Source organism: Drosophila subpulchrella, chromosome 2L (assembly GCF_014743375.2).
Source record: "Drosophila subpulchrella strain 33 F10 #4 breed RU33 chromosome 2L, RU_Dsub_v1.1 Primary Assembly, whole genome shotgun sequence".
Taxonomy (NCBI): Eukaryota; Metazoa; Arthropoda; class Insecta; order Diptera; family Drosophilidae; genus Drosophila; species Drosophila subpulchrella.
Window position 1 is genome coordinate 23,339,426 of NC_050610.1, and position 24,439 is coordinate 23,363,864.

Below are 24,439 nucleotides of genomic sequence, written 5' to 3' on the forward strand. Positions count from 1 at the left end.
CATATCGACTTTAACTATTATAAAAAGGATAATATTATGTTCCTCAATAAAAATGTAGGTCTTCCGAGTCTTAAAAGACATAATTCAATATGATCATCATTGGGGTAATTTTTAACACCTTTAAGGTCATAATAATATGATATTTGACTTTTTTAATGATATAAGAAATTTCCTTGACATTTTCTTATTTTTTTTTGGTGTGTACCTTTCGTTTTTGCCTTGCTTACCTTCCAGATTGATCCACCTCATCTCCCGCTCGAAGAACAAACACATGCATTGCACTCGGCTCTCTCCGATCTGAAAGTTGTAAGTTTAATCGGGCTTATCTGGTATTTGCTCGGATCTTATCACTCACTGCCTCTGGAGCAGTGGAGCATATGCCGTCGTATAAGAAACACTTGTCGCTCGAGTCTTGTGTTGTAACGTACTGTTTGTGTCTTTAATTGTTAGAGATAAAATTAAGAAAAATAAAATTGGGAAAATAATGTCCAAAAACGAGGATACACCAATTGCCAAGTAAGTTTTGAGGTGGAGGGAAACGGTTTATCGTCTGACTTCTTCCACAAAAGTTGCGCCGAGCAAAAAGTTGGCCGAAAATAAAATCTCTTTTGGGCGAAATTAACATAAAGCGCCAAATGAGCTGCTGATTTGTTAAATAGGCGTAAGAGCGGACCGCGTGGGACCGACGACAACTGACGTTTCTCGGGGTCTTGGGATTTTCTAGGTGCGCGGAGGCCTCGAAAAGTTGGATAGAAAGCTTAAAGTGCGACGGCTAACGTATTTTGCTATTTTTTTTCCTGTATTTTTTTTCGTATTTTTTTTTTCCTTTTGTGCAATTGCGTTGGAAAGTTGCAGAGCAAGTAGTTTAGCGCCATTTGCACTTTTCGTAGTAAAAATTACGCGCACTTGCTCTGGCACACCCACCGACTCACACACACACGTGGAAAACTTATCAACGGGCACATCACACGCACACACACGTGCTGCTGATGAGGGCGGCGGAGTGGGCGTGGCCTTTAAGTAGTCATCGTAGTTTGCGTTAAGTAACAAAACTTCAAATTGAATTTTTCGCAGCACTTTTCATTTTAGCACCTATCAAAAAAACCCTTTTCGAGCGTCTCACCTCGCTTTCCGAAGCATCAGCTCATTACAGTGGGAACTGCCTGCTGATGGACGGTTTTTAGAGGTGTTTTGCCGTGGGTTGGGGGGGGGGGGGGGAGGGTTTCGGGGTGCAATAGCCGACCATACAATGTGTCTGCTTAAATGCCGCAGTGTTTTGTTGGCACCGGCAACGCTACGTTTTAATTCTCTGCTGGGGTTTTTCGAGTCGGAGCTTCCCCGAAAAACTTTTCCTGCTGCGGCTGCACTTACTTCTCATTCTTTCCGAGCTTCTTTCACTTGTTTACCGTGGAAAACAAGTACATTTCTATAGAAACTTGGCTAAAAAAGCTAACGAATGGCACTTTTTAATTAAAGAATTAGTTGTGAAATAGCTAAAATGGTTTTGAGCTCATTCTTGGGGTTGATTGTGTTGCAGAAAAGAAAAAAAAGTAGGTTTGAAAAAAATTTTAAAAAAATTTATATTTCGCTGTAGATTTTTATAGTTTGTGGAAGTTAAAAATATTAAAATATAAGTACAAATAATGTAAACAAATTGAGAACTAAAAAAAATCAAAATTAACATAAATCTCAATATCTTAAAATTAATGTATCTTAAAGTAATGACAGAAAAAATCTTAAAATAAACTTCTAATGTTTAATATATTTTGAAAATAATAATAATAATAAACATCTGTGCCTAAATTGAAAAGGATAGGAATTACAAGCGTTGCCTTTTAAAAACAGAATTTATAATCTTATATTTCAAAATTAAAATAAAAAAAAATAATATTGGTTCTAAAGTTTTAAAATCGTATAGTTAGGAAAATTAGTACCTATAGATAAGTATGCCATTTATGCGTGCTTTTAAAATATTCCAACAGGTGGCGCACGTGAGACTTAATATAAGAAGCACCAGAGTCATCTGTAGAAATGTAAAAGAAAGCATATTATTTCTTAAAATAAGTAACTTAGTGGTGGGAGTGACAGGCAATGGTTAATTTTTTTTTTATTTACAATCTCTTAAGTAATTTCCTTGTGCCTGTAAAATGTTTTCGGAGGATCGCGGCTATTCCACAGACTTAAGCCCTTCTTTTCCTGCAGGCGCAACTCGGATCGCTCGCGGCGGAGCAACTACGGCACGGCGCCCTCGTTCCACCTGCTGGAGCAGGGACAACCAGGTGCGAACGGAGGCATTGGCAATGGCAACAACAATCACCCGGCAACGCCCTCAACACCTGCGCAAATTTTTTGTTTACACGGGCGGTCCAACAACGTCGAAGGTGAGTGGTTGGGGAGGGGTTTTCAACCTTCTGGGGGTGAAAGGGCGACAAGGTGACTGTGACAAACTGCGGGGCACTTTCGTGTCGCTTTCAATCAGGGCGGACTGCCTCGCAGCAATTTGCAGTCATTCATAAATTATCAAGAAAACGCAGCAGGCAGCGGCACTTTGCACTAAAAGTCAAATGCAAACAAATCAAAATCGACAACAACGAAAATCAACCAAATTAGTTTTCACATTGTTATTTTCGTGTTCCCTCTATGTATGTAGATGTTTGATTGTTCTTAAGCGTTATTTGTTTGCTTTCCCTTTTATTTTCGCGTTACTTGGTTATATTTTTTTTTGGGAAAAATCGAAATTTCTGTGCAATTTACCCGTGCATTCCGATGTATGGGTGACTGAGGAGCTGTAATATCGGGTAAATGCTCGCTAATTGGCAGACGGCACGGAAATCGTCGGAAATGAATGATGCCCGGCTCTATAGGAAGGCGACTTCGGTGGATAAATGCCGCTTGGAAATGCTGCACGAATATGGTGAGCAAACAACTTACCACCTACTCGAGGCCTTATTTCCACCCAGCCACATTTCACTGCCCCTCTGTCATCAATCAGCTGATGATGATTCTCGAGGTTGGCAAACCGAATTATGGTGGAACTGGGCTGGCCACGGTCCAATCTGCCCCCACTGTCCCTGATCCGCCCACCACATCTGTGGTATAATCAAAATTTATGCTCTTTGCTGACATACCGCCGCTGTGAGCCGGCCGCATCCCAGTTCCACTCCCCCTACAACCATATGTCATAAATCGCCGGAGGAGCCAGTGTAACGCTGGCCATAATTTACGTACGACATTGTCGATGGACCAAATAAATGTTTGGATCATTTTTTGCACTCCCCCCGGTGAGAATACGTCTACTACGTAGGGTCGAGAAACCGAGAAATCGATGTGGCAATGCCAAGTTTATATTTTAATTTCCTGCGCGGAGTCTGCTAGGGGCTACATTTTTTACTTTTGGGGAATACCCTGTTCTGATAGTTTACAGCGAAAGTGTTTTATCGGGACTATCAGGATGGGCCGTTAAAATATCATAAATCCTCTAAAAATAATCTCATAACAGTATACAAAAACATCCTAGAAAAAAGATTATTAAAAGAAAGATCCTGTCTTACATCAAATCTCATACGAAATTAGAGATTATAGAATGATTATTAAAAGAAAGATCCTGTCTTACATCAAATCTCATACGAAAACCTTTCCATACCGAAAATAACTAACATTTAAATTATACATTTAAAACCTTATAATGGGGATCTAATTTATTTGTTTCAATTTAACCGTAAATTTAGTTTTATTTGTTTTCCAAATTTTCTGTTTTGTATATACTCACAATCTAACATTTTCTTATTAGGGAGATAACATAGTTTTCTAAATTTCTAAGTTTTTTCTTAAGTAGTAAACTATTTTTATAAGCTATTTGTTTTAGCTATAAACCTAAACAGTAATGGGCCTCCGATAGTCGCGAACTTCCAATAAAGAATCCCTATTTATTTCTCCTTTTTTGGCGATGATTCGATTTATTGGCAGACGAGCGGGCCCGAAATGAAATTAACTGGCGTCTAGACGAGGTGGATCCGCTTCTGGGAGCCGAGATGTATACTGGCGCACACCGATAGATAGATAGATATATATTATGCAATCGTCTTGGGGCGCTCGGTGCATTCAATCATAGTTTGAGTTACTAACTGCCATTAGATAGGTTGACTAGCCAAGTGCAGCTCGATGCAGCTGCTTTGATTTGCGCTGGCCCGTAGTTAGTCGTTCGTTAAACGCGCTCCAGATGGGACCATTTGCAAATGCTGGAATACTAAGCAGTGCGAATAGGTACTCAGGTCCGTGTTCATTGTTCCCCCGGGTGAACCTGCTCATTGTTATCGCCGCGTGCTCAGGATTCCGGGTTATGGATGTGCCCAAGCTCAGGAAGGCGGAACTAAGCAATGGTAACTGGCTAATTAGGTTGAAAGATGATATGGCGGAGTTATGTGTACCATACTTTGGGAGCTATTATTAAGATAACAAGCGCATTATCAAATATCTTAACGTATCTTCTGAAGCTTAAGTCAAACTCGGAATTTAACGCCGGATATAAGGCTGAGGTATTTGTTTTATTGCTTCAACACTATATTACAGATGATAATATATCATATACTTTCTTTTATTCCTGTTATATTATTCTAAACCTGTTTATAACTAATGCAATTTGAGTTACAAAAAAGATTGCATGTGGCTTATATATATATATATTAAAAGGTAATATCTTATGAAAATAAGTATTACATTTAAGAATATATTATATATATTTTTTAAAACTTTAATATTGGATTGGGAGAAGAACGATATTTCGTATAGGTTTGTCCCCCATTGCTACCGAAAAATATGATTGATATTAGAAGAGTTTTAAATTGAACCTTGAGTAATAACATATTTTCTTTCGGTGTAATTGTTGCACAATTAGGGAGAATATGTGTGTTTCCATAGTCTTCTTTTGATCTCAGTTGACGAACATTCTTGGCACCTGTCGAGTTATTGTCATTGATATTTGCACATAATGGAATGCCTTTTGTCGCGTATTTATTTCTATCCAATTAATGCCTGTGCGCCTGCACTCGCCCAACCGATGCCTTCGCCCTGGCTCCATTAATTATTTATAAGTACAAGTACACAGTACACGGCACAGCACAATTGTTGCCATGGCAGAACCAGATATGCGATGATGTGAAGGCGAAGAAAGAGCACATATCCAGCAGCCCTCCACCCAGCCACCCAGCCAACAACCTCCTTGAATCCGACATTAACCTCAGTTCCTCGGGAATCCAACATACTTTCCGCATTGCGCAAACAAACAAGGCGAACGGAACGGTCCAAGGCGACCAATTAAAGATGCAGATGGATCGGAGTTGTTTAAATTGCAAGTATGACGATTCTTATGCATCAGCTGGTGGCACTGGCTGCTCTGCCAGCTCCGCCAGGTGGGAAACTGGATGCGGGTCTAATAGGTGAAATTTCCACGTGCCACAATCGTCGTTGCAGTCGCAGTTGCAGTCGGTAGTCGCTCCTCCAGAGAACCAAGCCTTGGTTATGCACAGGAATTTAATTTCGCTGCCGGCAATGTTACAGCCATTGTGTGAGTGCGAGGGATTCGTAGGATGCGGAGGATGTGGGCGATGTGGGGATGCGGAGGTGGCAGGATCAGGAGCAGGAAGCAGACGCAGGCCAGGCGTCGGTGGCCTTGTGCTGGATTCAAATGAAGAAACCGCGTTCACAGCGCCACCACATCAGAGATGAGAGGCCCCACATGATGGGTGACACGCTAGGAAAACCATAAATAAAAGAGTAGTTAAACAACATTGTACATACCTATATTACTAACTAGGGATTTTACTGAATGTACTCCAAAACTTTCGAGATATTTTAGTAGATCAATGAATTTCAGGCCAAAGTATTTTTAATAGACTTTTAATCCTCAATGTTGTTGTATCCCGCTATAAATGATATTATTTTTAGAACCAGGGCTCGTTAATATCAATCATTATATATGCATTCCACACAAATAAGCGTACTGCAATGGAAAAAAATATATAAATCGATCACGTCGAAAGAAATCTACTCTTCGCTAAGTGAAAAAAATATTGCTCAATTATCAAAAAATCTTTATATAAAAAATGATGAACACTCTTAGGAAAAAATATATCCATCACGAGTGATGAATGATCATTGACAGGGAAACACATCGTTTATTAAAATGAGAGAAATAAGTAGATGTAAAACTAGATTGAATAAGACAAGCCCCTATGCAAGTTGAAGTTCTAAAGAATTCGCGTTTTCTTTTTTATCCTTTCGTAATTGGCCAAAAAAATATTAATTAAACACATATTTTATAGGGATTATGGAATTAATTACTAAAACCATGAAGCAACATTTCTTTCCGTTTGAAAAATAGAGCTTAATTACCGTCACTTGGCATAATAAAAGCCAAACTATTCGGCACGTGCTCATCTCTAGGGCTTCCCCTAGCGGAGCATATGCACATGTACGAGTATGTAGCTCCGGTAGCTTTCCCGCTCCGGACAATGGAAAGCTGCACTGCGAGGAAAGTTCGAGGAGTGGGTGGCGGCCACCAGGCCAAGTGCAAAGAAAATGCAGCGGAAATGACAAAGCATGAAATACGGCTGCGACAAATGCAATAAAGTATTTAATAGACTGCTCCTAGCCGACCAAGAGCAAGAGCAACCAACCAGCCAACTGGCGAACTGGCGAACCCAACCGAGCCAAGCAACTACCAACTACCAACTTTCGCCTCTGTCACTGACACCCAAAATGAATAAAACCCAGAGAGGGGGCTGCGAAATAACATAAAAAACAAGCGGAGAAACTCCCGGAAATGGGCCATATACCGCTTCCATATGGGAGGGGCGTGGCAGGATCGGGAGCTGGGCTGGTGGTCATTATTCACGTACCATGTTAAATAAATTTAAATGCCTGTTTTGTAAATATGTATTGCATGCTTGGCGGCATAACAGATGGGCGAAGGGAAAACTTATTCCCCGAAGGCAGTCCAAAGCGCACCGCATGTGTGCAGTGGCACATGGTTAATTTAACACTTTTGCGAAAATAAAAAGTTTACGGTCTTAAGCGGGGCTTAAGAAAATCATACAATTTATTCAAGCAACGGGTGCGTTAAGACCTTATGTTAACAATAACGAATAATTGAGCTCAGTGGAAGTTGGCGGAAAGTATAAGAAAACCACTTTCCTTTTGTTATTCATCATGGTAAACAGTACAAGCATACAAATTGCAAATCCAATTATGAAAAAAATATGTATTAAAGCTGACTAAGGTGGTATATAATTGAAATGAACTTACCAAATAATTTTTGAGATCGATCAGTTACACTGTGTATCATCAAAAAATGCGACAAAATGATAATAAAAACGTCATTATAAAAACATATTGGTGGACTGAATCAGAACTGACTTTGATGAATCTTAATTAAGCAATGTTAAATGTATTATAATATTTCTTAACAAACATTATAATCCATTTTGATGTGATCTTTGAAATAAAAGATAGATAGATAGATAGATAGATAGCAAGGGAGATAGATAGCTAGATAGATTTTTGGGTGCATCTTATGGGTTTGATCAGGGTCTTATGACTATGTTCTATAGTTGTTAAATATCTGTTATTATAATTCTTCGCTTGCCCATAATATATTTTCGCATTAGATCTATAAAATTTTGAAAATTTTCAGGATAACCGGCTATCTTTATAAATCTATCTTCAATATAACTGCTTGGTTTTTAATTTGAACTTAGTTTTTTTAAATTTCATTGTGATATTAATGATATATTTTTGAACTTTCAGTCCGGGATCATTGCCATCGGGCCCGCAGCGAGGGCGTGGACGTGAAGGCGCGCCGGAAACTGATCATAGCCAGCATTTTGTGTTTGGTCTTCATGATTGCCGAAATCGTGGGTGAGTCGAGTTAATATTCATAGAAGGGCAACATCCGTTCAGAGCCCATCCCCACAAAGGACTCTTTCTCGTTCAATTCCTTTCTGCCATTTTTTCCTCTGTCTGCCTCTCAATTCCCAAACTAATTTTGCTCACCTCTGAGAATCTGAGCCAACAAATAAACAAAACGTAAAGAGTGAAAAGCGAAGGATAAAAAAAGAAAAAGGCAAAGTCAAACAATGCGGGCAGCGAGGGCTGAGGAAAAAGGACACGAAGGAGACGACGACGGCGATGGCGAGACGATTAAAAACTGAGGACCGGAAGTGCAACAATATGGCGACCGGAAGGGCTTACTGTCTGCCGTCAACCCTCCTCCATTTATGACGGCACTGGGGTTGGTTATACAATAAACATTTAATTTTCGAGTGGCGACGATGTCGTCGGGGCTTCGACGGCTGTTGCCGTTAATCGCTTTGCAATTACCTACAATGTTCGCCCTGCAAAAGGACGAAGGACGAAGGACCTGGAGGAGGTTACCAATTCCCAGTTCCCAGGAAAGGATTTCATTTTTGCACCCCTCGCTTTGCGCTTTTCTTTCGCTTTCAAATCGAAATTGTTCTTGTTGCGATAATGGAAAATAGAGAGAAAGCGGGGATCCCAGCTCCTCCCTTTTAATGTTTTCCCTACTAAAGCCGGGGGGGATTGTCACCCTGTCTTCGTAGCCCCAAATCCCCCCCCCCCCAATCAACATCCACAAGTCCCACAGATTGCCGAGTTAATTTTTTGCACATTTATTTACTTTCACCCGAATCCCCGGAACAGGTGGCGTCCTATCGAACAGTCTGGCCATCGCAACAGACGCCGCACATTTGCTCACCGATTTCGCCAGCTTTATGATCTCGTTGTTTGCCATCTGGATTGCCGGACGCCCATCTACGCAACGGTAAGTACTCCCTGCCAAATGAAGACCCTATAGCCGACTACTGCCAAAAGTCGTCCTGCGAGTCGGGAAGGGAAATCAATAAAACGTAAAGATTCAATCTTATCCGCATTTCTTTTTGTCACCGCTGGCTGCCAACTCTTGCGATGGTTCGTTTGCGTCCTCCTTTATCACCGAACTGGGGCACTTGGGACCCTATTCAGGGAAACAACGTTAAACTATTCCTTAAATATCCTAACTAAGAAAGGGGTATATCTGTTGTGGGAAGTCTCGGAGAATTCAATATAGTATTTAGTAAATGGCATAAATCATATGTTTCTTGAAGATCTAACAAATTCGGTTTTGAACATCAAATATTAAGTTATAGAGGTGCTAAACAGTTAAAAGTTTAAAGTTATAACAGGTATAGAATAAATTGGAGTTCAGTTCTTAAAAAAATAATATTTACGTCGATAGTAATTCAATCGTCAATCATAAGTTAAATATAATACTATAAATATATTAATAATTTAAAGAACTTGTTCCCATAGGGGTATAGTCGGTATTAGTGCAATGAGGAAGAAAACAAGGAATGTTTTGTTTTATAAGTATATACCATTTCCCTGCTAAGCCTATCTTAAAGAAGGCTCCCGCTCTAACGAGTGTATCTGCATTGGCCTGCAATTTATATTCCACTCTTATACGGCTGCTCTACCACCATAATTTCTGTCGCTCGACTTGGCTATTTTCCATATCCTCGCTGCTGCCTGCATTTCCCATTCGCCATCGTCTAATTAGGCGAAAAGCCTGTTTCCAAATTTTCAGTGCCTTCCTCTAGCGTCTGTGGCTGCTGTTGTTGTTATAGCTTTATTTTGGCAGTGCTGTGGGCTTGTCTATTTTTGTATAGCATAATAGTAGAAATATCCAATATGCATTTATATTTCATAGATCTTTTTTTTATTTAAGACTGCTTAGCATAAATTATTTTTGTTCAATCTTGACACAAAGCAAGTGCTGCTTGACTCTTTAAAAATAAAAGAGATGTATGTATAACTTAATAATTTAAAAGGTTGCACTAATTAAAAGAACTCATTTTAAATATTGTGAGATATTAATTCTGTGCTTAGAAACTAACAAACAAAGCATTTGATCTAAGGGGTTTGGTTTAGTTAACGGTTGGTTAAAGTTAATAAGCAGTTCTGAATCATTGTATAATTTGTAGATGGTTTCATAATCTCTTAAAAGAGTCTGTTAAAAGTACTTAACTACTTTAAATGAGGCTTTATCTTAATATTTTTCTAAAAATGTTTAGTTTTTGAAATGGGTTTTCTGCAGCACTGTTGGTTGCTGTTGCTGCTGCGCACTGTACATTCGGCCGATGCACATTTTTCAATTGGTCTTTGGGAGCACCCCTCTGTGCCTCCGCCCCTGGAACAGCCCCCTCCTCCTGCTGCCCCCCGCCACCACAGCATCCATCTTGGGCTCAACTAGAAGGAGGGAGGCAAACGGCACGTTCTGCTCATTCATGCAAAAATCTCACTCACTCGACGACTCGACTGCAGCCACAAAGTGAATAATGAAAAACTTTTGCAATTTCAAGCGTGTTGCATGGTAATTTTGTAAATTTCGCTCCTGCCACCAGACTCGCAGCCTCTCAGGCCCTGGGTCTCCTTCTTCCACGTCTCCTGTGCGTTGATGCTGCCTCTGTTTCAGTTGCTGTTTCTGTTCCAGTTGCTCTTGTTGCTGCATGTTGCTGCTGTTGCTGCTGCTGCTGCTGCTGTTGCTGCATGTTGCAGCAGTCCCAGTCTCAGTCTGGCTGAATGCCTCTCTCTTTGGGCCTGGTCCTCTGGCCGGGTTTGGTTTCAGTGCGGTTCGCAGCCTTCTACCTTATTTTTGGCTCTGGCTCTAGCTATAGCTCCCACTTTCCTCCCCCCAGAACCACCCATTTTGGCGCTCGAGCTGGCGTTGCCGAGTTGACAAGCCTAATTTATCAAAACAAAACACATTTGCACAATTGCAAAGGCAAACGCAGAAAACGAAATGCAAAAGCGAGGAAAACTAAGCACGGTACAGTGGAATGATTCAATTATAACCTGCGGTACTAAAACTGCAGCAGCATTGGATCGTTAATTAAGCCTCCACTTTGGAGTACTGCTATATAAGGGGTTAATTAGTTTGTAACGATACGAGCCATGCATTCCAATTGGCCTGTATTTTACCTACACACAGAAAATGAATCCGTTTTTTAAACCATTCTGTCTGCCTCGTAACTGAGCCAATATCAATTCATCCTTAGAATCTCAAGATCAAGATGACATTTTATCGATTTGCGAAAGTACTTTTGTCTCGGAAAACAAAACCAAGACAACTTTTATATCCATTTAAAGCTAGCTTCTTTTGAAAAACAAATCCATAAGCACCTTTGTCCAAATTTCAAGAACGTTTCTACTCGAAAAAGTGAGAAGACGATTTCTCGAAATTTTACTTTCTTCCGTTCTCAATTTTTTCTTTGTATATGCATTTTGATTTGATTTTTAGTAGTAGGTACCAACTATAATCACTCTTAATCCTTACTTATTTTAATTCTTGTGTTTTTTATATAATTTACCCTCTTATATATCTTTGGAATGAGTTATGTGCTAGTATTTTATTATTTTGAATATAACCCATTTACATTTTGGGTGTGTGAGTTTATTTTCAAACAAAGTAATCCGTTTTATTTAATAGAATAGTAAAGGTCATAAATATTAAATGGAATGTACACATGTTCGTAATCTTTGTTTGCTTTTTCTAGCTTTGGTTTTATTTTGCACTCTCTCTATTAATTTTTTGTTGGCTGCCAAAAAGTTTGGCATAACACACTACCGTTTTTCATTATCGCTAATCCCAATTAAGTGTTTTGGCTACTTTCTTTTAATTATCGCTCCCGGTCCCAGTGTGCCCGGAACCGCCGTTGAGGTAGCGATGTAGCTGCTCCTCCATGGGGGATAGAAAGGACCGGAGGACGGGGGACGAGGGTCGAGGGGTGGGCCGCCAGCAGCAGGCGGTCATTAAGCAAATGGCTGCACTTGCAACGCCAACTGCAAGGCCCCAACTTGCGTATGTATATATTTGTATACACACATATAGAAAGCTCCGCCATACATTGACACCGCCGAGGGGAGGGGGTTTTCGGGGCGGTCTTTATAGGGTTTGAGGAGTGAGGATACGACGGATGTTTGCTGGAAATTAAATTGTATTATTATGGCGAGACATTCGTTGCTGTAGCTGCCTGCTGGCTTCTGGCATCGCATTAGTTAGCAGGCTGGCAAAATTGTTGCCTTTTGCCATTATTTCAATTTTATAACGAGAGTGGTAGTCACCTCCGCCCCTGCTCTTTCCACCTGTCGGTTACTGGTTGGTCCTGCTCCTCGTTTAGGTCCTGTTCCTGATGTGGCTTGGCTTGTTTTCTGGTCTGGGTTGGGCTTTAATTGAACGACCCTCGACTCGGTCGCCGCCGCCGCCGTTCAGGTGTTGACTTTGACCCAACAAAAAACAGAAAATAAAATAAAATAATACACGAAATAAAAGCGGAGGGGGGCGCACATGCAAAACGCTCATTACATTAGGGAAATACGGGAACACACCCCACTCCTTCTGCACCCCAAAAATTATCATCCCAGGGAAGAGGCCGCGCCCCCAAAGCGAACTCAAATTAAAATAGCATTTGACAAATTTTGGTCACATTTATCAACTCATGTTAATTTTTAACTACCCCACACACTGGCCACTCTTCATGTCATCAGCAATTTGTGTTTCGTTTTGCGGCCGAGAAGTCCAGCTCTTGACATCCCCTTTGCCTTGATGTTTTATGAAGCATATATCACTTTATTGAGGGCGACTTATTCTGGTATTTAAAGGGATGCCTTGTTGAAAAGGACAATTTATGAAAAATGTGTACTATGCATACGTTTTATGGGCACTCCTCTAGTAAAGTGGACAAGTTAAATTTAAAGGGAACATGTATGTTACATGAAATGGAATGGTTTTAGAAACTTAGGCATCTAAAGATCATACAGTTAATTTTATAAAGGTTTCATTTTCAGAAGGTTAAAATATTTTTTAAAGGTTAAGTAATCTTTCAAAAGATCTTACAGTTTGTTTGGATAACTAAATTCTTAGCCATATGTTCTTAATTTTAACCAAAAGATGATAATGCTAAACAAATTTAAATGCAATGGACTATCTTCTGTAGGCTACTAGAAACAAGCGGCTGCATTTAATACATAGTTTGTTAGTTTGCCAAGTTATTCCCATGCCAAGCTAACAAAGTTTTGCCAACGCTATCGTGTGGCAAGTGGAAACTACTCCTCTCCATCGCAGCCTCATTATCTTCACCTGCCTTCACATTAATTAAGCACACTCCGTTTTCTTTCTATCTTTGACAGGATGTCCTTCGGCTGGTATCGGGCCGAGGTTATTGGAGCCATGGCCTCCGTCTTCATGATCTGGGTCATCACGGGCATCCTCGTCTGGCTGGCCATCGGACGACTCATTAGCGGCGACTACGAGGTGAATGCCAAGATCATGCTGATCACCTCGGGCCTGGCCATATTGGTGAATGTCATGTGAGTACGAAAAACGTATATTTTTCCCCTGATATGCAGATCTTTGATTGCCGAACGTCGCCAGTGCGACTGCAAAGTTTTGTCCCCTGTTTTCCCCTGGGCAGTTTTCCAATTGCAATTGCCGCAATCAACTTGTCCCGGGCATGGGCCACCAAATGGGTCAACACAGTGCACACTCCAAATGTCTCCCGATCCCAATCCCAGGCCAACTGCGATTCCAGGATGGCATTCCCCTACGTATCCGCCAGTTGTTGCGGCAACTTTCTCCACATTTTAGCGACAACTTTTTCCACAAGTTTAGAATTTCTTCTCGTTCTATTTTTACCCTCCCTTTTTCTTATTTTTTGTACTTTTCCTCCTGCGTCAACAAAAGCCAAAAGCGGCGTCGACGACGAGTTTGCTGGTGTTTGTGTTGGCCAGCCCCAAAGGTGGAAAATTCTCTAGGCGGGATGGGGTAACGTGCCATCGAAGAGGGTTTCGATAATGCTCCAAACGGTGGCCAGTGGGGAGTCTCTCTCTCACTCTGGCCATCGAATTTCTTTTAACTTCGGAAAGCTAAAAATAAACTGAGGCCGGTAAAGTTTAACGCTTTATTTAATTTAATTGTAATTTTTCAATTGATTTTACACGTTTCCGAGAAAGAACAGAACAGTTGAGCTGATGTATTGTAGGAACTCAATTTGTTACTTGAATGCCTTTTATTGTAGGCATTTAAAACTATTCTTACACCAGAGATCAAAAAAGTAATAACCGCATGTTTAAAGAAAAATATTTTAAAAGCCCAAGACCCGCATTTTCATACTACTGTAAAAACAAGAACCTTTAAATAGGCAACCCTTTAAGAAAAAAAGACTTTGAAGGGCATTCTGTGTTCGCGTGATTATTTACTAATCGCTTCGCTTGTTTTGATTTCGTCGAGTGCAAAACCTGCAAGCATCTGCCTCCCCCCACCTTTCCCCTTATACCTGCCACGTCCCCCTCTTCCGGCGCCTCCTTGCCCCCATTGATGCTCATTCATGTGGCTGTCGAAGCATAGTTTTTGGCGCATAAATCGCAACGTTCAATGCCGAGCTCACACACACGTTATGCTTGCAACCCCAACCCCTATCCCTCCTCACCATCTACCACCCCATGCCACGCCCACCTCAGCTCACCTATTTTCCTGCACGAGTTGTTGTTGTCGCTTTTGTTGTTGGTAGTCGGGCGGTAGCGCAAAAATTTTCCAGTTGACGTTGGCATTTTCAGTGTTTGCCACTTGAATTGTTTGATTACGTGAATTGATTGTGAAAAACGTGCAGCAGAAGCAACTCTCCTGGCTTACAGATATGGCCAAGGAGGAGAAGAAGAAGATGACCGGACTTGGGGCAGATGGGCGACGGTCCGGGGGGCGTGGCTAAGACCATCTTTGGAAGCTGCCATAAAAGTAGGAAGTTAAGTCAAGTCAAGGCTGCCCCTTCCTCCGGAATTTCGTACATAGAAAAAATTGACTTTATAAAACAGAACTCTTCTCTAACTAATCCTACGTTTTACAAAATAGTTAGAGGGAAGTTTTATGCTTTTTTTGACTTGCCAAAAAATTCTTATTAATGAATTAAGGTCACTACAACATGCCATATTAAAACACACCTTAATATATTGAATGAAGTAACATTGTACATTTTCAAGTTCCCAGGCTTTTTCAAGAAATCATTGTAAAGTTGAAAAACATCGTATAACTCTATGTGTTATATTGAAAGGAAGTATTTAAAAAAAAACATTTTTTTTCGGTGCACCTTTGACCTGTGTTCGAACAACGGAATTAAATGGCCACCTTTTACCGTTATGCGTTCGGGCAAACGAGCTTATAGCAAGTTTCAACTATTTTCAGAGTCCGGTTTGCTCTCGTTGTTATTGAAGGCTTTTTACTTAATTTCATTTAGTTGTTGAGCACTCTCTGGATTTTATTTTTTGCGAGTTTTTAGTTCAATTAGCACAATGCCGAAAATGGCTGGGCAGCACATACACATACATATACGCACTGAATTTTTCGGATTCGCTTTGTGTGTTGTTGTTGGGTTAACTTTTGAGTGGCGGCAACGACGTCCGTCGACTTCACATCGTTAAAACGCCCATTAGGGCCAAAAGCGGGGAAAATGGAGAAACAGAACGAGAAATCTAAGAAGAGAGAGTGAAATCACCCAAGTACTGTAATATAACACCCGATGAACCGCGGTTTTGATCCTAAAATCATATGGGTTTCTTGAAAAGTACTAGTTATAAACAGAAATCCAAAAAGTAATCGAACATTTTGATTGTGTATCATAGTTTTTATAAGGAATGATGTAGATGCAAATATTGAGTGAAACATACCCAGTATTGCTGAACGATGAACTATAATTTTGGTTTCTAGGAAGTAATACTTCTAAACACAAAACTACCAAGCAATATCGGAATATTGTTATTATTACCTTATTAAACATATAAAATCATGATAAAGGTTAAAATATAAGGTTATATATTGTTATGGAAAAACCAAACATAAAATATCAGGTAGTATTACAATATTTTTTTACTTTTTCTTATAAAGGGGATGAAAAAGTACCAATCTTAATTTAATAGCGATTGATAGGGATCTATCAATAAATGATTTTTATATCACATCAATTTAGAAATACAAAAACCCCTATTTAGAGGTATTACTGTACCAACTCCCATAAAGCCTGACCTTAAACTGCAAGTGGGACATTAGCGAGAGCAAATGCCAGTGAAATATGAGAGGTTTATTCTGGTGGGGACGGCGGTGGGAAGTGCTGGGGCAGCGAGGTGCTAAAGCAATTACAACCAGAGTGTGGAGATGAAGGCGCTTAGCAATGGGAATGGCAGTTAGGACAGATGGATGAATGCACAACGAAATTTCTTTAAAGCAATCAAATAAATTTGATACGGAGCAGATTGTGTTTTTGTGGCAATGGGACGTGAAAAGTGCAATCTAAATTTAAACCGAATTAAGTAACATCTAGATAAGAAATGGTATTTATTCACTACAAATATAAAACATCATTATTAAAAGTGGCAATTTAAGCTTTACTTTTGATAATAACAGCTTGATAATAACAGCAAACATGGATTAACAAAATATTTGGTTTTGTTCTTGCTTGAAAAGCCATTCGATTTTGAATAGTTTTGTACAATGCATTGCAATGTAAGTTTAGTACAGTTTTAGTTTCAATTTTAAAGTTTCTGCCACAATTTGCAATACCATAAAGTAACTAAAACTATTGTTTTCCTTGAATCTCTCTTATGAATTCGCTTCTTCCACTTGATATATTTTTGCTTCTTGTTTATGCTTAGTGTTCACCATGTGAATATTGAGCCTGGTCGGGTTTCCTTCATTCTGGCCAGCCACTTGAGACCGAAGCTGGCCAAAAGCTTGTTAGCCTGACAACTCAATTTCATTTTCAATTTCTTAAGACCACGCTGTGCTGGCGCAGCCAGCTCGGTTCGAAGAAGTTACCAGGCCAAATGTGGCCATAATTTGTCAAACAGCAAAAAAGCTAAAAAAAATGGGAGACGCCAGGAGAGAAAAACAAGGAGGAAATAAATATAAACGGTGATGAAGAAGGAGAAGCGCTTCTTTTGCCGCTTCGTGTGGGGCATCGCGTTGATGGGCACTAAATAAATTGTACAGAGCACCAGTTCCAGTTCTCCAGTTGCCGGTGTCAGTGCTGCCAAATCAGCCTTTTCCGGTATAAAAATATAATCACTGGGAAACAAAACACCGATTTCATTATCCTCGAACGACCCATAAATATTTATGTTTTCATATTCCTGGTCAGCACTTAAAGGGGAGTCAATAAATACTTGTTTTCTTCCATGTTTCTAAGCTTTATAGTCTTTAAATTTTTTTATTCAGACACGTTATGCATAAAAATGTTCCTGATTAGACTACTGCTGTACCGATATCATAATTTTTTATTTCTTTTAAGACCCAGCTTATATAATATTAAAATTGAAATGTAAAATGCATAATGCGTATTCCAATTAAACTAAAAGGTTTGGTGATCAAAGGAGCTAGTTAAACTCTTAACGCAGAATAAAAAAAAATAACTGTCTAAATAATTATCTTATATATATTTTATATATAGAATTTATTTCTCTAAACATCACTTTGTATTGTCCAAAAATATCAGAGCCTGTTAGGATCTCACCTCCGAATCTGTCGCTTCTGACCAGCGTGGTCACGTGGTCAGTGATGGTGGACCATGCTGGCGCCAGGGATTCCATGGGAGCACATACGCTTTTCGACTTTGAACATCCGATTGCCGAGGCATTACCACGGCTGCTCCTCCCCCTCCTGGACCTCATCCTCCTGCTCCAATTCCCCCCCTGCTCTGTGTGTCCTCGAGCGCAAAAAATGCCAATGCGAGCGACATTCCCCGACCATCAGCAGAGCCCCACACTTTTCCCACTTTCCCCATTTTCCCCATTTCCCCCTGGATGCCCAGGCATTGTTGTTCCAACTGTGGCGCTGTAATTTGTAGCGCGCAATGAAGCATTTCCCCTTGATTTTGCGGCATCTTTACTCGCCTCGTTAGTGGCCAACAAACGACAGCAGCCATGACAACACCAGGACTCGGGAAAGTCGGGAATCGTTGGGAGTTGGTAGCTGGGAGTTAGGAACCAGCAGCCAGGTCCTGCGACCCAGGGAAAAGAGCTCCGGCTGTGTGGCGTGTATGCCATGTCCTGATTTAATTGACAGGAACATAAATATTAGCGCATATCTTGACTCAGCTCGCCTTGGCTTTCCCTGGGCTTTGGCTTTGGCTTTGGTCGCGTATGTGACTGTTGCCATGATTTGGAGCCACTGAGGATGTCTTGGGGCATGTGTGGAGGGTCCTGATCCTGGTCTCGGTCTGGTCTGTCACCCGGATGAGCAGCTCGTTAAGCTGTCGGTCCAAGGAGCCACGGAGCCGGGAACACAGTGCCAGGACCACGGACAACGACAACAGGACACGTTTATTGCACTCATCGTAACGCGCATTTTACACCCAGAGCTGGTATTTATTTGACTAGTCCTGATTTCGAGACAGTTGTAGTAAATTTTCCCGAAAAGGTCGCTTCGAAATAAATATTTTGGGAGCTATTGGGAGTCAGTTATGAGCCTGGGAATTCATTAATTATTTAATATCATGATTCCAAAAGTCTTTCTTTATTTTTTTGTTTTTACATAAAGACAGAAATAATAAATAGCCGAAACTTTTTCAGATTTTTTTACGGTAAAATAAGTTTTGTTTAACTAAGTATTTATTAAAATTGTATTCCTACTTATATCGATTAATCGGTTCAATCTAAACTAAATTGTATGTAAAAAAGTAAAAGTTTTTATTGTGAAAATATAAAAAAATATCAGTATTTGGGACCTTTCATGTTCATTAATATAGAATATACTTACCCAAGCTTAATGGTTAGAATTTTTCCCTAAACTATAGTTAAAATATTTCTATAGAAAGCAATGTAATTTTAATATATTTATAAAAGCGGTCCATTGGGTTATAAGTTCACTTTGTTAATATTTTGCCAAAATGTATCTTTTATAGAACGTAACTGTCAAATTGGTAAATAAATTAAGCCATCAATGCAATGCTTTGCAATGCTTTGCTTTTACCACCCAGCGTAAAGTCTTTTTAAGACCATCAAAATGTCTTTGAGTCATCAATTGAGTACGTCAATTAGTCGATCGACATTGCTGCAGCAGAGCTTCCCTTTTGGGGAATGGGACTTGGCCGGGTCTACAGGGATGGAGATGGTTAGATGGAGGATGGTCGATGGTCGATGGTAGATGGTAGTGGTTCCGCTCCGTGGCTGCTCACTTTGTGCTTTGTGTGGGCTCCTGCCAATGGTTGTGCGTAATTTATGCGAGTTTATTTATTGATGCCCGGCACTGCATTGTTTCCCCAAAAAGCCGGCTAAGTGCAGCCGGCGGCGACGGACAGAAAGAGCCGGTCTTTTGGCATGTCGGTCTGTCGGTCGCTTGGTCGACCATGGCCTTTTTCCCCAAATAGAAAAGCCATAAATCTGCAATGTCGGAGCATTTAAAATGAATAAAAAGTCAATGTGCCGAGCTATTAACTGCCGATCCATGCCGTGAGCTGGGGAGAAATGGGCGTAGGAGTAGGAGTTTTGGAATGGGAATGGGGATGGCCTGGCCTGGTCAACCGGTTGCCATTTTCGACAATACATTTGTATTTGCATGCGGCAATGTGTGTCCGGACGTACTGAACTGGAGCAGCCCAGATGGGCCCGGGGTCGGTCGGAATCATCGGACGGGAGCGGTTAGTTTTGGCTGGTTCGGTTGGGAGGTTTGGAGACTCGGAGGAACCCCTGGCACACACCTTCCGGTACACAGAGCAGCAAAACAGTGAACAGTGAGCACTGAACCCAGGATTCAGAATGCAGGATGGTGCATCCACACCGGGGGAATGAGGGGGCACTCTGTACAGTGCCTAAAATTATTTATTTTCAAAAGAAAAGTGTAATTGATTTATGGAAATGACTGCACAACCTATAAAGTCTAGTTAAGGGGCTCGAAAAAATATGGACGCTAAAATAAAAGGTTAAAAACCTGGTAATTTAGTGTTATCTACATTTTTATAAGGAATCAGTTTTTTGTAATACAATTTGGTTGGGCAAGCATAAAAATAGCTTTTAATAAAGTGGAATTTATTGGGTTATTAAAAGGGGAAATGTACTTATTTATTGCATGTTCCATTAGGACTGTTTTTGAAAAAAAAAAGAACTTGAAAGTCGAGTTGTAATAAATGTAGTAGTAGAAGTACTGTCTTGGGGAATAATACATAGTTAGAAACAGTTCTATTATACTACTTCTTTTTTTATATCGTGGAAATATACCAAAAAATCCATCCTGGATCTTCTGGAATGGAGAATGTCACTTTCGAAATTAAAATGCACAGTAATCTCTGGCATCCCAACGATGGCGCATCCATTGACAATTCCCGCTTTAAATTTCATTCAAAGATTGTCGCTTCCTGCAGTTTAATTCCATTTGGGGACTTGCTCGGCCATTCGGCTCCACTGTCCGTTACCTGAGTGTGTTTGTTTGACTGTGCGGTGCGACTGTTGTTGGTGCATTAAAATGCTGAAATAAAATGCCAAACAATGCAAAAGCGTTGCCCGCATACCGTTGGAAAAGCCCTCCCCGTTTCCCCATTTTCCAGCAAGGAAAACACACAAAAAAAGAGAAACATTTTGGGTGCGTTTTTGTTTTCATACTGTGGCCAGGACAGGCCAACGTGCCCCCCTGTCTGGGGATGGGTTTTTTTTTTTGGGGCAGGGGCAGTGGCTGCACAGAACCGGCACAAAATAGCTTGCAACATTTTCAAGCATATTAAATATTTGTGATAACGTTTCCAATTTCTCTCTCCAACTCGGTCAGAATGGGCGTTCAGCTGCAGCATGGTCATTCGCATGGTCTGGGCGGAGGAAGTGGTGGGCATGGCCACAGCCACGATGGCCCCAAGAAGTCGACCAAGAAGAACCCTCCCACTGCCATTCCCTCGCACGCCCATGCCTCGTCCACGCCCTGTGCCGCATCGCCCACCCAGCGAATTGAGGGCGGAGTGGCCTTTGCTCCCGAAGATGCCGAATTGCCCGGAGGAGGACTGCCCACGTTCTCCTACCAGAACGCCAAGTTAGTGGATCCCGCTTTGGATCTGGAAATCGCAGCCGTTCTGGCAGAGACTGCTCCAGGCTCCCATCATCATGGAGGACCCGTGGGACGCGAGGCCGTCAACATGAATGTCCGGGCAGCCCTCATCCATGTGATCGGCGATGTCATCCAGAGTGTCGGAGTGTTTGTTGCCGCCGGGGTGATCTACTTCTGGCCGGAGTACTCCATCGTAGATCCCATTTGCACATTCGTGTTTTCCATCATCGTACTCTTCACCACGTTTACGATCATGAAGGATGCCCTGCTGGTAAGTTGAAGATAATATATTGAAGAGTCCTAATTTAGTTAGCTTTTATATCTTCATATAGAGGGGTATTTTCGTTAGAGAGAGAGATATTACTCATACGACACGTATTTCATTAGGAATTTAGATCTCTCATTTTTAACATTCTCTTATTTTCATTGAAATATTTTTTAAATAGAGCAAATAACAAATGTTTTACTGAAATATAAGCCGCCTGGATTAAAATATATTTTTAATTGAAGCCAACAGTGCGTATGAGCGATCAACTTTGAAGCTCCATAAGCGCACTGTACTCGCAGTTAATATTAAAATCTTAAAAATATGCTTACAGATACATTTGTGTTTACAAAAATGTACATATAGTAAAGGACTCACTTACGGATGAAAATTAACGCAATTGTTATCATTAAAATATTAAGAGATCATCATTTTAGAAAGCCTTTATCCAATGATCCATGAGATTGCGTTTATTTTATTTGAGTACTTTGTTTGCTGAGTACTTTACCCTGATTTATCGGATTGCTTGTAAACTCTTCCCCGTTTGGCTTCTCCCCCAGGTGCTCATGGAGGGGACCCCGAACTACATGCACTACGCCGAGGTGCTGCAGATATTCCAAGGCATCGAGGGCGTTGAGCGGGTGCACAATTTGCGCATCTGGGCGCTGAGCATTAATAAAGTGGCGCTATCAGCCCACTTGGCCATTGGTAAGTAGCTGCCCCCGGCCTTTTTTGGCCAGAACAGAACTGGCCAGAACCAGAGACCAAACCGAATCAGACCAGAAAGGTCGTTGGGTGGCCTTTTGCCCTGATGCATGTGTTTGTCCAAATGGGTGGATGGTTGGGTTGTGGGGTCGCGCTTTTGGGCATGGAGGGTAATTATCCCAATGGATTTGTTGTTGTTTTAAGCCGACCCCCCCCTGCTGGCACTGTTTCATGGCCATGTCCATGGGCAGACAGTGAGCAATTAGCTTAATTATTTTTGAAATGGCTTTTTAAGCGCGGACAATTTTGATAGAGCCGGCGAGTGAGAAATGGAGTTGGCCCGCTCCATTAGTGTTATCCTTCTAATATCCTAATCGTTTCCCATCTGCTCCCCCCAAAAAACAGCTGCCAATGCCAATCCGAAGAAGATCCTGGATGCAGCCACCTCGGCGGTTCACTTGCGGTACAATTTTTTCGAGACGACCATCCAAATCGAGGACTATACCAGCCAAATGGAGAACTGCCAGCAGTGCAATGTGCCCGAGAAGTAGACTACCTATACCAGATGACCCCAAAAAATATGATAATATAATTCGATGTATATTCAATATTTATTTTTGAGACACCCTGTCTGTCCATCCATCCCCACAATGAGTAAACAAATTCCCCATGCCGGCTAGATCCGGCAAACAAATCAGCCACAAAATATATACCCAGCTGTTTATCAGTTCATAGCCAACACCTGAGACTCGATTAATATATGCTGCATTTACATGTACCCTTCATAAAGTGTCAAACACCTGGAGTTGTTTAACATATTCTCCTCATAACGCTCACTTCATCATAAGCTGGTGACAGAATATGGCGCAAGCTGGTGATAAATATCACTCACATTATAATCTGAATAATGCGGAATACGCTGCATTTTTCAAACTCTTTTAAAAAGTGTTTCGTCTGGCTTGGCTATCTCTATCCCACTAAAGCCACTCTAAAATCGATAAAAGAAATGGATTTCGGATTAAAGTGATTGCCAGCGGTAGAGGACACCAATCAACTCCATCGAAATTCGTTGGTTACAATTTTTAATCGAATTCCCCAATGGCAGTCCCTATTTTTTCTCCCCCAGCAAATTGTTCATGGTTCCCTGTGGGAAGCTACTCGTAGGTATACGTATTTTCCATCAAATTCGATGCATGAGCGATATGCAAACACGCATAAAAGTTATTAAGCTGCCGATGGCTGCCACCGGCGATGTTGCACCCAAAAATGGCCACCGCGCCCCGAAACTAATGCCAATTTATGGGGGCGGCGGTGGATGTAGATTCCCTAGCCAACCCACCTGGCGGCGGCTTACCTGGCCCACTGGTCAATGCCATTATGCATAATTTGGATGTGTGGCCATTGCGTAAGCGACATTGCGTGTGGAACGGAGCGACGCTTTCAAATTATGTCTAAATTGTTGACCAGCAAACTGCGGGGAGTTGTGGAGTGTCAGGAGTGTCGGGAGTGTCGCTGTCTAACAGTTGGCGCCTAATCGGCGCCAATTTGTTGACAGATTTGCATGTGGCTCACAGCGAACAAAGATCCCACCGACAGCCAACCGTCACCTTGAACAAATGCCGCAAATTTCCGTTGAAGTGAAGACCAAAGACTGCGTACGGGGAGTCCCCGAGAGCCAGTAATCCCCCCAAAGTGGCCAGAACTCACATACCGCTGGCCAAAACCCACACTCCTTGCGCCTGCGCAGCTGCTGTTGTTCTAAAAAGAATAGTGGTCTAAAAAGAGCAGCCTCCTGCGACGAAGGAGAGTCGTTTGTTTTCCATGTCCATGTGCTCACGTTGCGGCTTTTTCTTTGGCGGCCACTTGACCTGCACTTGGAATTGAATGCACTTCGCCCCCGCCGCCAGAAAGGATGCGGATCCACACTTTAAGAGATTAACATGCAGCGGCCACATCCATAATAAATACGGGCTGCATGCCAGCCGTTTGAAAACCGAAAGATTAAATGTGAAGTCGGTGGGATAAATGAAGGAAAATCATCTTGAAAGGTTCGAACAAAGGTGAATGGGCTGTGCATCATAAGCTGATTGCGGAAAAAAGGTATGCCAAGTAAAATTTAAGTATCTTTAAAGTTAAGCAGCGAACATACTATGTATATATTTTTTTAAATTCTTTATTTTTATTGGCAAAAGGTGAATTTTATGGTAAGTATTTACAACCATGTAAGCCCTTCCACTTATTGAATGATCTTTAGTGTTTATAAATATGGTAAAGCATTGAGAACTTATTTTTAAATTTGTTTGTTTTCCTACACATTTTTGTTGCTTCTGTATATTCTATATATCCAT

The 24,439-nt window shown here is 41.1% G+C and overlaps 1 protein-coding gene across 3 annotated transcripts; it reads left to right on the forward strand.

Annotated features, from left to right (window-relative positions):
• Positions 1-362: 362 nt before the first annotated feature.
• Positions 363-22,830, forward strand: LOC119548347 (zinc transporter 2). 3 transcript variants are annotated; one of them, XM_037855562.1, is made up of 8 exons: positions 363-516; positions 2,203-2,381; positions 7,804-7,914; positions 8,716-8,836; positions 13,240-13,419; positions 20,852-21,392; positions 21,947-22,094; positions 22,497-22,830. In XM_037855562.1, exons 1-8 carry the CDS (start codon positions 485-487, stop codon positions 22,640-22,642), a joined length of 1,458 nt encoding a protein of 485 aa, XP_037711490.1. In that variant the 5' UTR covers positions 363-484; the 3' UTR covers positions 22,643-22,830. The 3 variants fall into 3 exon arrangements, with proteins under 3 accessions (XP_037711490.1, XP_037711492.1, XP_037711491.1); XM_037855564.1 differs by lacking the exons at positions 363-516; positions 2,203-2,381 and adding an exon at positions 2,581-2,914; XM_037855563.1 differs by lacking the exons at positions 363-516; positions 2,203-2,381 and adding an exon at positions 4,206-4,379.
• The last annotated feature ends 1,609 nt before the right edge of the window (positions 22,831-24,439 follow it).